This window comes from Rattus rattus, chromosome 8 (assembly GCF_011064425.1).
Source record: "Rattus rattus isolate New Zealand chromosome 8, Rrattus_CSIRO_v1, whole genome shotgun sequence".
NCBI lineage: Eukaryota > Metazoa > Chordata > Mammalia > Rodentia > Muridae > Rattus > Rattus rattus.
Genome location: NC_046161.1, coordinates 22,528,805 through 22,541,532, shown reverse-complemented (window position 1 = coordinate 22,541,532; position 12,728 = coordinate 22,528,805). Strand labels below are relative to the sequence as shown.

General features: G+C 48.2%; 1 protein-coding gene across 1 annotated transcript in view; it reads left to right on the top strand.

Annotated features, from left to right (window-relative positions):
- LOC116907268 (beta-galactosidase-1-like protein 2) overlaps positions 1–12,728 on the top strand; it is a 33,955-nt gene that overhangs the window by 18,416 nt on the left and 2,811 nt on the right. The window contains exons 8-16 of the mRNA XM_032910223.1: positions 1,481–1,562; positions 5,328–5,398; positions 8,274–8,358; positions 9,515–9,652; positions 10,230–10,310; positions 10,811–10,917; positions 11,479–11,619; positions 11,852–11,923; positions 12,163–12,241. Coding sequence (XP_032766114.1) covers positions 1,481–1,562; positions 5,328–5,398; positions 8,274–8,358; positions 9,515–9,652; positions 10,230–10,310; positions 10,811–10,917; positions 11,479–11,619; positions 11,852–11,923; positions 12,163–12,241 — 856 coding nt within the window. The remainder of the gene's footprint in view (positions 1–1,480; positions 1,563–5,327; positions 5,399–8,273; positions 8,359–9,514; positions 9,653–10,229; positions 10,311–10,810; positions 10,918–11,478; positions 11,620–11,851; positions 11,924–12,162; positions 12,242–12,728) is intronic.

Below are 12,728 nucleotides of genomic sequence, written 5' to 3'. Positions count from 1 at the left end.
GGCCTGGACTCCAGAGCTTCTCTCACTGAGGTACTCTGTCATACTCCCTGGAGCACGGGTGCCTCTCCAGCAGTTGTTTATCCATGGTGCAGCTGCAGACAAGAGCTCTGAGGAGCATCAGGAGTAGCTCCTCAGGGGACCTTGTCTACACAGCCTTGCTCCCCTGATGCCCAGAGCTCAGCCCAAGGAGGCTCCTGGGAGCATCCTTTCCTGAACTGCTATGCAACTCCTGGGCATGTTGGCAAGATGTGTATCCTGCTGGCATTGAATGACCTTGGGCAGGACCTCCCTCAACTTTCCGAGTCCTACTGTCAAGTGCAAAAATGGACACAAGATTACCCTCTCCTAAGGCTTCTGTGAGAGGGTGTGAGCTCTGTGCTTGGCAGGTGGCTGGCACTTAGGAAATCGTAATTGGCCCTTAAAGGGCAAGATAAAAAAAAGTCTTTAAAATTTAAGGGTATAAAAAATGTAGTGTTCTGTGTCAGTGAGTAACTAGATGGGGAGTTAAAGGAGCTTTTAATAGATACCTCAGCAATATTCCTCATGGATTAAGTGCTCCATCTCCACCATCCTGACTCGGGAGCCCCTTCTGTTCTGTCCTCACAGTACATAGCCCCTGGCATTTATCGTAATGCTACCTTTCTGTTTCGAGAAGAAATCAGTTGAAATAAATAGTCTCGTCATTGTAAAACCACCTTGGTAGAATTGTTTGAGTCCAAAGTCCCAGAGTGGAGCCTGCGTGGGTGGACAATGTTCTGAGTTCAGCGCCACCTCTCCCGTGACCTCTGTCACTGATCAGACTTCATCCAGCCTCTCTGAAGCTTCGTTTGTGCTGTTCAGATGCTGGCTATGAAGAGCGGAGGGGACAGTCCGAGTGCTTAGCATCATGGCTAATGTTCTCATGTTAGCAAGCATTCTGAGGGGCAGCAATCCTATGGCTCCTCCAGCAGTGGGCTTTGTTTATGCCCCCCAAGGAGTGCCTCTGGGCATGGGCAGTATTCCATAGGCATGCCCTGTGGAGGTATGGCTGGGCAGCCATTGCTCTTGCCATTGACCGGGCTCGCACTGGCTCAGGGTAGGGAAGAGACAGGTTGCTCGTTCACGCTGTGGATGAAAGGGGAAGCATAGCGTTCCCCTGGCGACCTCACCTTCTCAATGGGGTTCCCCAGTCAGTTGCGATGTATTAGCATGGCATCTACCCTCCCTGAGGCAGCCTCTCGATAAGCTTGTGTGCACCCGCAAACCGATCAGCCCTACAGAAGCAGCCGAGGCCTGCCGGGTCTCAGGAGGCACGGCCTCCGTCACACTTGGAAAGCAAGCAGTTAGTGGAACTTGGTTGAATATCGCGGGCATAGATACACGTGCAAGATTCTTCTCTCTTGCTTTGTAGACTACGTCAGCTTCAGCAGTGACACCCCCCCCCCCAGGAGCTCTGAACAATGAGAAGACATTTTTAACTTGTCTTTTATCCCCCAAACAGGCATTGGAAGACCGTGGCATCATTGAGATGCTCCTGACCTCAGACAACAAAGATGGCCTGGAAAAGGGAGTGGTTGACGGAGGTACCTGGAGGAGGCTGCCTGCTTGACTCTTGTACACAACTCCCTGGGCCTGGTCTGAGATATAAACAGGGTTGCCTTGGTGCCTGTGTTATATAGCACAGGGCTTGGCTCTCAGGGTTCTAGGGGTAATAGGGTCCACAGCAAACCCATGCCATTTTTCTCTTCTTGTTAGCTAATGTCTTACGAAAGATCTTCCAAACACCCAAGTACCTGGCCAGCTGTATCTGGCCTTTGTTCTTGCTCAGCTCATAGCACTGCAGGTGGCTGCCCCTATAGGCCACTTTCCCTTTATTGGAAAGTGGCCCCTCCATTTCCCTTCAACTACACCAAACCTTGTTTTTTTTCTGGGCCCTGTCCTGCTGGGCACAGTGGCAACGGGCACATCCTCTTGCTTTTACTCTTTAAAAAACATTTTAATTATAATTTAATAGTTTTTCACTTACTCACTTTACAACCCCTTTACTGCCCCCCTCCTGGTCATCCCCTCCCACAGTCCTTCCCCCATCCTCCTCCTCCTCCTCTGGGCAGGACCCCCCCCCATCCCCCAGTATTCCTTCTACTCTGGCGCTTCAGGTCTCTTTGAGGCTAGGCACTTCCTGCCTTTACTTTTCTCTTTAAAATATATCTGGAACTCCAATGCGGTTCGCTGCCTCACCATTCCCACCTTTCCCACCTGCGAGGTCGCAGTGATCCCATTGACTTCTCTTGCTTCACTGACCCCTCCAGCAGCTTGTGCCCAGGTTTAAGAATGTAACTCTGGAGTCGGGCCTGGGGCACACCCCTGCAATCCCAGCACTAAGGAAGTGTGGCAGGAGGGCCGTGAGTTTGAGACCAGCCTGGGCTACATGGTTCCAGGCCAGCCAAGACTACATGGCAAGACCCCATGTCTAATAGCCAAGGGAACAACCCAGATCATCTTGAGCTACTGCTTGGCTTCCAAGTGCTCCTCAGAGACAAGAGAGACCCACACACTCTGAGAATGGCCACACAGGTTCCTCACACAGCAGCCACCCCTACATGCCCCTTCACTCATCACTCCCATAGCCTTCCCCCACCACCGGCTCCCGTAGCCCTGCACATGACCCGGAGTACACCCTGGCAGCAAGCCTCATCTCCACACACGTGACCGACTGAGCGCTCCTCCAGGTGTCTCTTCCCCACTCTGTTCTACCCTCCTGGTTCCTGTTCTGTTCTTCAAGCACACGGAACACCCTTGGATTCGGTGACGCTGCACACCCTTAAGGAGCTTCACAATGAGGCTTTCTCCGAGCATCCTTCTAGAACATGCACTCCCTCGCAAGGCTTGGGCTACTCTTCTGGCCCCATTTTCTTTTTTAACCTTTGGAATAGTCCGTTTAATTTACGTCTCTACCTCACAGCAGCAGTGAGCTCTGTGGGCCTCTGGCTGTCTCAGGAGGCCTGTGTTTGAACATGTGCCCATCTGCGGTTGGTGCACAGGGAGATTGAGCCCTCCTGTAAGTCGGTGAATGAAAAGACATTGGTTCCCCTTGGAGGTGACAAAGATCAGTAGTGATTCTTCTTACTTCCACAAGGTGGCAGCATCTACTCACGTTTATTACCAAGGTCCAGCTGAAGGGACTATGGGGTATGAGGCAGTCTACAAAGGCCTTAGAAGATGCTCTCTGTCCATTCGCACCCATCCTATCCTGCAGGCTCCAATCCTTGGGCCCTTGAGGCCACTGTTGCCTAAAATGATGATTTTTTTTTAATTTAAAAAGTTAAAACATTTAGTCACATGGCCTATCAGTACGGTAATAATAAAAAAACATATCAAGAAATAAATCTTCCTCCTCATCCAACTCCCCAGAAACAGCTATCTCCAACTGTAACCTTTTCTTCCAGCTCCAACCTTCCTGTTTCTATACAAGTTGCACATGCAACTCTGAGTCTATTGGTTTAGGATTCCGAAGCTGCCCTCTGACGCTGAAGTGGACGGTTGGGGTTCCCCTGGTCTCTCACACCATCCCTTTCTTGCTAGCACAGTTCAGTGCTGCTGTGCATTTTGGCTGCAGGACTGCTGGGTGGGGTAGGGTGTGCTGCTTTGCAGCATGAGAATGAGGTAGCCAGTCTCACCTTGAGTGGACTCACAGTTTCCTTGTCATCTCAGATGCCCTGCCCCCCATCCCCTGTGCACTTCTCTTTTCTTGCTTTGTTCAGGCTTTTCTCAAACTCATGATCCTTTTGCCTCCCTGCTCCCCCCATGGCATGATGGGACTACAAGCATGCATCATGCATAGAGCCCACCCTCACTTCTGTCCGCAGCCTTAGCTCTCCCTTCTCTCTTAGCAAGTATCTTAACAGAGGCTTCCCAAGCTCCTATGCCTCCTGTGTTTTTAAACATTTTATCTGTTTCTTTTATTAGTTCTGCCTGCCCTGACTTCTTGCTACTATTCTCCCCAGTGTTTGAAGGAGATGAAACTCTGAAGATTGGTAGGGGAGGTGAACAGGTGCCCTTCCCTGTGGGAATAATAGAGCCACGAGGATTGTTAACTCACATGCCAGTGTCTAGAAATGCCATTTTTACCCACCTATAGAAGCTGCCTCTGGCTTCTCGCACAGGTGCTGGAAGAACAGATGTGAGGACTGTGCAGAAGCCCCCGTGCTCAGGGATCCCCTCCAGTCTTCCCTCCACCCCTCACCCCCGTGCTCCTGGGGATTGTTTCCTAGCGCATGCGAACCCCACTGAAGGAACGGACTCTGGTGCAGAGGAGGCTTGACTACAGGGCTGGGAGGATGTCTGTGGCTGGAGGGGGTTTCCTTCCGAGTGGAGGAAGGACTTACTTGGTACCCAGTAGAAAGAACCAAATCTACCCTCCTGTCCCCTGCTGTCCGTCCACGGCTTTCCCTTTCCCAGGGTTTCCTCAGCACTGTGCCTCTGCTCACACCCCTTCTGCGTCTTACTTCTTACTCTTGCGTTTGACGAGGCGTCAGGATGACATGACAGCTGTCTGTGTTCAGTTAGCCCCGTGCATCGGGTTGACTTTGAGCGTCTGGGTCTTCCCCTGTGGGTTGCTGGAGGACAGGGACATCACAGGCTTGGCGTCGAGGGGTCTGAGTTTGCAACCCTACTCTGCAGTTCACAGATCGTGGAGCACGAGGGAGGTCTCTGTGCCTTCAGGGCCTTATCTTTGTTTTCTTCACTGGTGAGCATGGCCTGATACCCTGGATGATATCAGGCTGGCCACCCTGCCTTCGTTACTCGAGCTCATTCATCTGGCACTGGCCGTTCTAATGGACAGGAAGCAGGCTAGGGTCCTTGGAATCAAGTTCTGCAGCTGGCCATGGCTGTGGCAGGGTCACGGCTATCAGCCATCAAAGCATTTTTCTTGAGCATGTGGTTTGCTTATGGAAAACTGAAATACTGGTTAAATTTTCAAATTTCAAAGACAGTGAGTCCTTACCAAGAAATGTGACGTGAGCCTTCACCGACACCATTGTTGCCCTTGGCATACAAAGGCTTTGCCCTTGCACTTGGGTACAGTGTAGAGCTCAGGCTCTGGTTCCTGAGACAGTAGTTCAGATAAGACTTTCCTCGGGCTGCAAACATTACAGTCAGTAGAAACCAGATGGAGTTTCTAAGAATAAGAATGTAGGCCAGTCTTTTGGCATCACCAGAGCCAATTTCTAATGGGAGGTGGGGAACAAAGTTTACACTAGCTTTTCTTTTTTTTTTTTAATGCTGTTGGATTAAAGATTTGTGTAATTGAGAAAGTCTTTGTTTTTCCTTCTCCATTGCCTTCCCAGTGCTGGCCACCATCAACTTACAGTCACAACAGGAGCTGGTGGCACTAAACAGTATTCTCTTATCTATACAGGTAGGTCTGGCCCAGGGGATGCTGCGTATCTTCTAGCTTGAGGGCAGGGATTCCACATGCTTGCACTGTGCCAAGAGATCTGTGGTGGGGAGAGGACTCTTAGCGCTCCCAGTCTCTTGGTTCATCCACAATGCCTTACGAATGGGAGGGAAGCAGCTTAGAAACCCTGCCCTCAAGTTTGCTGTATAGACCGACACCATCCAAGAGTCTTGCACTCTTTTGAGAAGGGCACCTTTTGAAGCTTTTGGCTTTTATGGTCTCTGCCAACCCCAGAATTTCTTTGAGATATTGAGAGAGAAAGATCTCTCCGTTTACTATAGAAAGCATCTGGCCTTAACCTTTAAGGCTTCATTGGCATTAGACACGTTTCTGTTATCCATAAGACAGGAAGCCTGGTTGATTCCAGGTCAGTAAATGAGAGAGGTTTGTGGGTGTATCTCACCTTCGGCAGACTGATGGTTACACAGTCCTATTCCAGTGGATGTCTCTAGTTTGTGTCTCTTTAAACAAACAGATGTGACTGAGGCTGCATTATATCTCATGTGCAGAAAGATAGCTCATCTGAGTCGGGTTTACTGAAAGGTGTGAGTGCCCCCAGGTTGCCCCCACCAATTGCATGCCTGCCATGGTCCTCAGCCTCGAGGGAAACTGACCAGGGTCTATTGACAGTGCATTGAGACCTTTAGGGATACTGAGCCAGGGGTGCGGGACTACTTGTGCTCCACTGAGTAGATTGCTGTTCCAGCTATTGGCCTTTCAAACTAGGGATGATATCCACAGGTATACTCATGAAGTCATCAGGGCAGGTAGTACCCTGTGAGGTGAGTATATGTGTGTGGCGTGGCTACTCTTGCAGTGTAGATGGTGGCCAGGACAGGTGGGAAGGCTCGCAGGAGGAGGGCGGGTCTAATCTCTGGTAGATTCCCCAGAGGGAGGGATTGTGCATATACATGTGTGTGCGCTCAGATGGAACCCTCTCTTCTCATCTCATTTCTTTCAGTATTGTCCTAGATCTATTCTCTGTCTATAGAGGTGTCTGGTCTGTCTTACCTCACGACTGATCCCAGGACCTCTGTCCTGTGCTGTCTGTAATCTACTCGGGAAGAGAGGCTCATGATATATGGTCTCAAAGTGGCTACATAGAGTGGCAGTTGAGTGCTGCTAAGGGAAGTGTGGGTGCTGGGAGCTGCTCAGTACCCACTTGGCCACTCTATTGTGAGCCCGTGGAGACATTGCTTGGCTCCTCAGGGTTTCTGATTTGCCTTTAGTTGTGTAGGTATATTGAGGATGTTGTCTTGCATAAGGCAGTGTTTGAAGAGCACCTCACCTTACTGGTGAGAGAAAGGGCGTCTGCTGTTGATCTCCAGACAACTTGCCCTTGTCAGTGCTATTAGGCTAGCTGTCACCAGCAGAATGATGCTGCTGGAGTATTTTCTTGAATGTCTATGACATCTGCCTTTACTTAAAGGAGTGGTTTTGTCTGAAGGGCTTCATTGAATAGACACTATAGACCCTATCACTGGTTAATTTTGGGGTATCCAGTAATCCTTAAATATGTGCTCAGTGAGAAAGATAACTCATGCTAGAGATTTTTGAGTAATTCCTGTATATCAGAAGTTTATATGCAGCCTTTCATCTAGTTCTCTGAGTGAGCATAAGTGCTAGCTACTGTTACTGCTATCCATGGTCAAGGAGATAGGTAGAAAGTGGATAAAGTACTCAGAAGATGGGCATTTTGGGGTTCTGCAGGAAGACAGCTTGGTCTATGCTGGCCGTTCACTTTCTGTTCTCCACGTCATAAGAACTCTTAAGCAAATAAGCCCACTGTTGGCCCTATAGGTTTCGTGGCTTCTCCCTTTTGGATGACTAGATATGTGTATAGTATGGCATATTTGGGGATGTAAAGAAAAACAAAGCTACCATCTTGCTAAACATATCTTGTTGCTATGTTGGCTTTTCCCCGGGGATAGTTGGTACTCTCTATGCCATGAACCACTAAGTGTGCCCCATCTCTCTGGAACATGTCCTGTTGCGTTGTATGCAGCTTCTGACGTGAGGAAAGCCCCGAGAGAGGATATTTAATCAGCTGTCTCTGGATGAGGAATGCTTCCTGGCTCAGAGCCTAAGATCTTAGTGGATGAGTCTTTTACACATGCCCAGGTGTTTACAGCTTCTGCAAACATGGTGCAGCCGAGCACAGCCCCAGAACGATCCCTGTAAGCGTGGAGAAAGCGGATGTCACCTCAGGAGTCTGAAGTAATAATTAAGACTTGTTTAGTACCCTAGGCAGGGTGTGAATTGGGAGTGCAGCTGTAGGGCTTGCACCAGGAGTAGCTGCTCTGCTGGGATCTGAGTCGGTTTTAGTCTTGTAAACTGTTGCTTAAGCCAGAACCCACGGAAACCCACTCTAAAGCCTGCTGACTTCCACGTACAGAGAAGCAGTAACTTTGGTCTGTCTGTGTCCATGGCGTGGCTCTCACATGTGCTCATCTGGAATAGGACATTCTTCTTCCCTGGTTGGCAGAGGTTGTCTTGAGCCAGAGTCCAACCCAACCGCTATCAGAAAGGGCATCCAAGTCAGGTGATAAGTTCTGATGAAAGTTTAATTTGAGCAGATGCTTTTGTTTTCTTGCTGGTATCTGTCATATGCACCATCAAAAGCAGGTTAAACATCAACTCTGGTAAACATCTTCCCTGTTATACTAGCAGGTGGTGAGGCCACATGTGGTCAGTGATCCATGCTGGGCACCTACATGACTCTCAGGCAAGGGGTACATGGCCACAGAGGGCAAAGATACAGGGTTCTGGTCAACAGTGGTGTCACCTTTCCCTTTTGATCAGCCTGCTTGCCTAATTTTCATTTTGTGGTACCCAGGGGATTCAACCCAAGATGGTGATGGAGTACTGGACAGGGTGGTTTGACTCGTGGGGTGGCTCCCACAACATCTTGGATTCCTCTGGTAAGAGTTTTACTTTGCCCATACTAATATGTATGTTGGCACTCCATAGGACTGTGTTCTGCATCCCCTGGCATTGTGTTTGGAGTTGTAGAATGTTGAGCTCCCAGAATCATTTGTATTCAGACTCAGCTCTTGGTATTTCAGACTTGACACTTGAAACAATAGGGCTTTCCTGTTTGCTTTTCTGTGTGACAAGTAATGTATGAGCATTGTAGATATCTTGGATATGTAAGAAAATTTAAAGAAAGAAATAAAAGTCCCTGAGTCCAGAACAAACATTCTGATATATTTAACAGTTCAGGTAGCAATTAGTATATCTCCATCTAATGCAGATAGAGCTAGAGACAGACTGATCAGATCTTCACACATGTACAACACACACACACACACACACACACACACACACACACACACACACACACACCATCCTATACTATTGAACGTAGGAATGCTTGGTGTAATCAGACATCACTGTCTTAAAGAATTTGAAGAGCTCCATCGTATCTATGACTGAACCACCATTTAGTAACCCAGTTCTTCAGTGGTTGCTTAGTTTGGCTTTGGTTAATTGAATACCGCTTAAACAAGCATCCTTGAAGTTTTGTTGGGATGTATTTTCTTATGATAAGGAATAAATACAGCTTTAATATATGTATTTACCACTGTCCTTCAGAAAGACTATAGAGACTGTAGCAGCCTACTGGCAGCTATGAAATGAGAATGCTCATTTCCTGCAGATTCATCAGTACCAAGTATTAAAATAAAAAATTTTAAATTTGCCAGTTCACTAGGTCAGTATTAAGTTTACATTTATTGGATATACCACTCAAATATATATTAATTGATCCTTTGTTTTGTTGTCTGATACTCTCTTTGCATATTGTTGATTTGTTTTTGAGTTAAGGGAGGAATTAGGGACACAGGCAGGACCGTTGTGTAATGGGGTCCTAGCTTTGTTGCACTCCCTTGGGACAGAATAGCCACGAGGAAACATGCTATCTGGTAGGATGGAAATAGCCTACTGGCTACAGCTTGTCCAGAGAAAGCTGAATGACCCAGTGATGAGTGACCTGGTGGGGACTGAGAACAAGGGGCCTAGTTGGGGCTTTCCGTAGGCTTTGACTCACTGTAAACATCCCTTGCTCTCTCCTTGAAGAGGTCCTGCAAACAGTGTCTGCCATCATCAAAGACGGCTCCTCCATCAACCTGTACATGTTCCATGGAGGCACAAATTTTGGCTTCATAAATGGAGCCATGCATTTTGGTGACTACAAGGCTGACGTTACCAGCTATGGCAAGTACCAACAGTTCTCCCAGTCCTCTCCAGTGTTGGTAGGGCTGGCACTTTTGATGGAGAATTCTTTAGAGACAGTTTCTCGGTCCTGTCATGTCTTTAGCTACGTAATATCTAGGGAAGATAGAGACTTTGACTGTCACCTTTAAGCTTCCGGAGCCATAGGTGCCTGTGAACAGCTTGTTCTGATGAGAGAGCTGTTTGGAGGAGCAAGGGAGGGGAGGCAAATCTAGAGTGCGAAGGATGGGGATAGACTTCCTCCCTCTCAGACCCTTGGGAAGGTGTGATCTTGGCCCTCTGACTGAGAGTTCTCAGGGAGTAGAAGAGATGCTCCATTATATCTACTTGCAGTAAAACTAGAGTATCATGCTGTGCTCATAGGAACTTTTGTAGTACTTAGTACCTACTTTAGCTTGACTGCATGGTTTATACTAAACATGACAGCATTTCTTTTTAAAATTGCTGGTCTGAGAACTCTGTTCCTCCCTTCCAAGTTCCTCCTCCTCCTTCTTTTTCTTTTCTTTATCTCTTTGTTCTGGGGACAGGAGTGCCTAAAGGGTCCATGGGTGTCTTGCAGACTACGATGCTATATTGACAGAGGCTGGAGATTACACTGCCAAATACACCAAGCTTCGAGAACTCTTTGGAACCTTCTCAGGTACAAACAAGGAACAGATTCAAGCATCCACTAGGGCCCGTGCTTTTGCTATGAGCCCTTGGAGTTTTTGCTGTCTTCCTCCTATCCTACCTCAACTCTAGCTAACCCATATTCAAGAATGTCCTAGACTGCTGTGAAATGTATCTCAGTGCACGCATAAGGCCCTGTATCCCACCCACCCCACTGCCAAAAATAAATAAGTAAATAAGCAAATAATAAAACCAATCTTGTAGATAAAGAAGGCTTGAGAGCTTATTGCCATCATTCTGTGCTTTTTGTACTTGACTCATGCTAAGTCTATTTCTATTTATGCCTTCTAGAAAACACAGCTAAGCCCTGCTCTTGCCCAGGCCTCATGCTCTAGAGTAATTTAAGCTCTGAGTAGGGCCAGTGGTTGATCTTGGTGCCAGGATGAAAGGGGCACATGGGACTGTGGGTCTGAGGCTGGCGGAGGTAATGGCGATTGAATCTTTAAGGGAGGGCCCTGGTTCCTGTTTCAGGTGTTCCTCCCCCTCCTCCACCTGAGCTTACTGCTAAGATGGTCTATGAACCAGTGACTCCATCTTTCTACCTGTCACTGTGGGACGCTCTCCTGTACATGGATAAGGTAAGTGCCACAGGCTGGGCCTCAGGGAGAGTTACTAAGCAGACAGCACCCAAGAATGTTCCCAGTGGTGTTCTTGGATGAGCAAACCAAGTGGCATCGAGGGCTCTACCCAACCAGAGAACTGGGTGAAGAGAATACACTGGTACTGCGGTGGGAACTGGGAAAGAATAGAAGGGCTTCAGCCTGGTGTCTCCCCTTTAGCATCAGGCCTTTCTGTAGGTTATGGATAGGGTGAGGAACAGAAGAAGGGGTGATCCTTCTCCTGCGGAGAGGAAAGCAGAAACCTGCTATAGTTCATTCTGTTGTGATGCTGGCTTAAGATTTCATACATGATGGTGGCTTCAGGATTCTGGTAGATTGTAGGACTCTAGTGAATTCTCCCTTTTCCTGTTGTCCTTATTTATGCCTCTGAGGAGTCATTAGTTTAAGCTAGGAAGAAGGTGGGATACAGAAGAGGCTAGAGCATCCTTGCATCCTGTCCCTGATATCCTTGCTGCTCATATGAAAGCTTAAAACTAGGAGCTGCTTGACTCCTGTGCCTTCTTGTGTCTTCTTATGTAGCCAATCACATCTGAGATACCCATCAACATGGAGAACCTGCCGGTAAACAACGGTAATGGGCAGGCCTTTGGGTATGTCCTCTACGAGACCACCATCTTTTCATCTGGCGTCCTCAGTGGCCTTGTGCGTGACAGAGGACAGGTAGGAGCATCTCCTCAGAACTCCTGGGACTTTGTGGTGACCGGGCATGACTGGACACACGTTATTTTCTGCCTTCAGGATCAGCTGTCAGCAGTGTGCAGTTCACACGATCTTTCCATTATAATGGCGGTGTTCACTTTCCTCTGTGCCTGCCAAGCACCTTATTCGTTTTCTAGTTTAGCAGAGGCTCTTCCTCCTGTTCACCATGGTTTTCATCTGCTCACTTTGGCAGGTCTTTTTGAACAGAGTGTCCATAGGATTCTTGGACTATACGACAACGAAGATCACTATCCCCTTGACCCAGGTTTGTTAACTCAGGGATCTGGGTGATGGCTGGGGAACTTGGTAGGAGTCAAAGGAGGAAGACCAGGAAGCCAGGAGACTCCTTAATTAAAAATTGGAAAGAGAAGGGCACAGGTAGCTTTCTGACCAGTTGGGGATTCTTACTCCCATTCTTAGAGCATAGGAAATGGCTGGGAACACAGATTCCCAGGTGTAACTGAGTTATCAGGTGGCAATAACTGGCCACTGTGTTCCTGGCAGGGTTACACAATACTGAGGATCTTGGTGGAGAATCGTGGGCGAGTCAACTACGGAAATAACATTGACAGCCAGCGCAAAGGTGGGTCCTAGTACAGACCAGGAGAGAAGCCGTCACCACTCTTCAGACTTGTCTATCTGCTCGCCACCGGGTACATTAATAGGCACTGGGGCTCACTTAGGGAGGTGGCTTATGGGGGCCTATTGCAGGGAGGTGGATATTGGGGACCCACTGGAGGCTTACTGAAGGGCGATGGTGCCCGGTTTATCTACATATAAATCCTGGCTAATGGGTCAGGATGGTTTGACCACTTTCCCTTTAGTGCTTTAGAACTGTGTGGTGCTTGTGCCCCTGGAGAAATTTCCATAAGCCCTGAGATGCCCTCTTCGTCTTTCTTTCTACTGAAATTTACTTCGGTCAGAGTGGGCCTCTCTGCTTTTAGTGTTGTGAGTAAGGAGCAAGGAATGGGAATATCTTAGAGTCTGTGGAAGAGTATTGGACCCCTGCCTTCTTGGGTCTTCACACTGAATTCCTGTTCTTCATTTCCCTCAGGAAAACTGAGGGAATA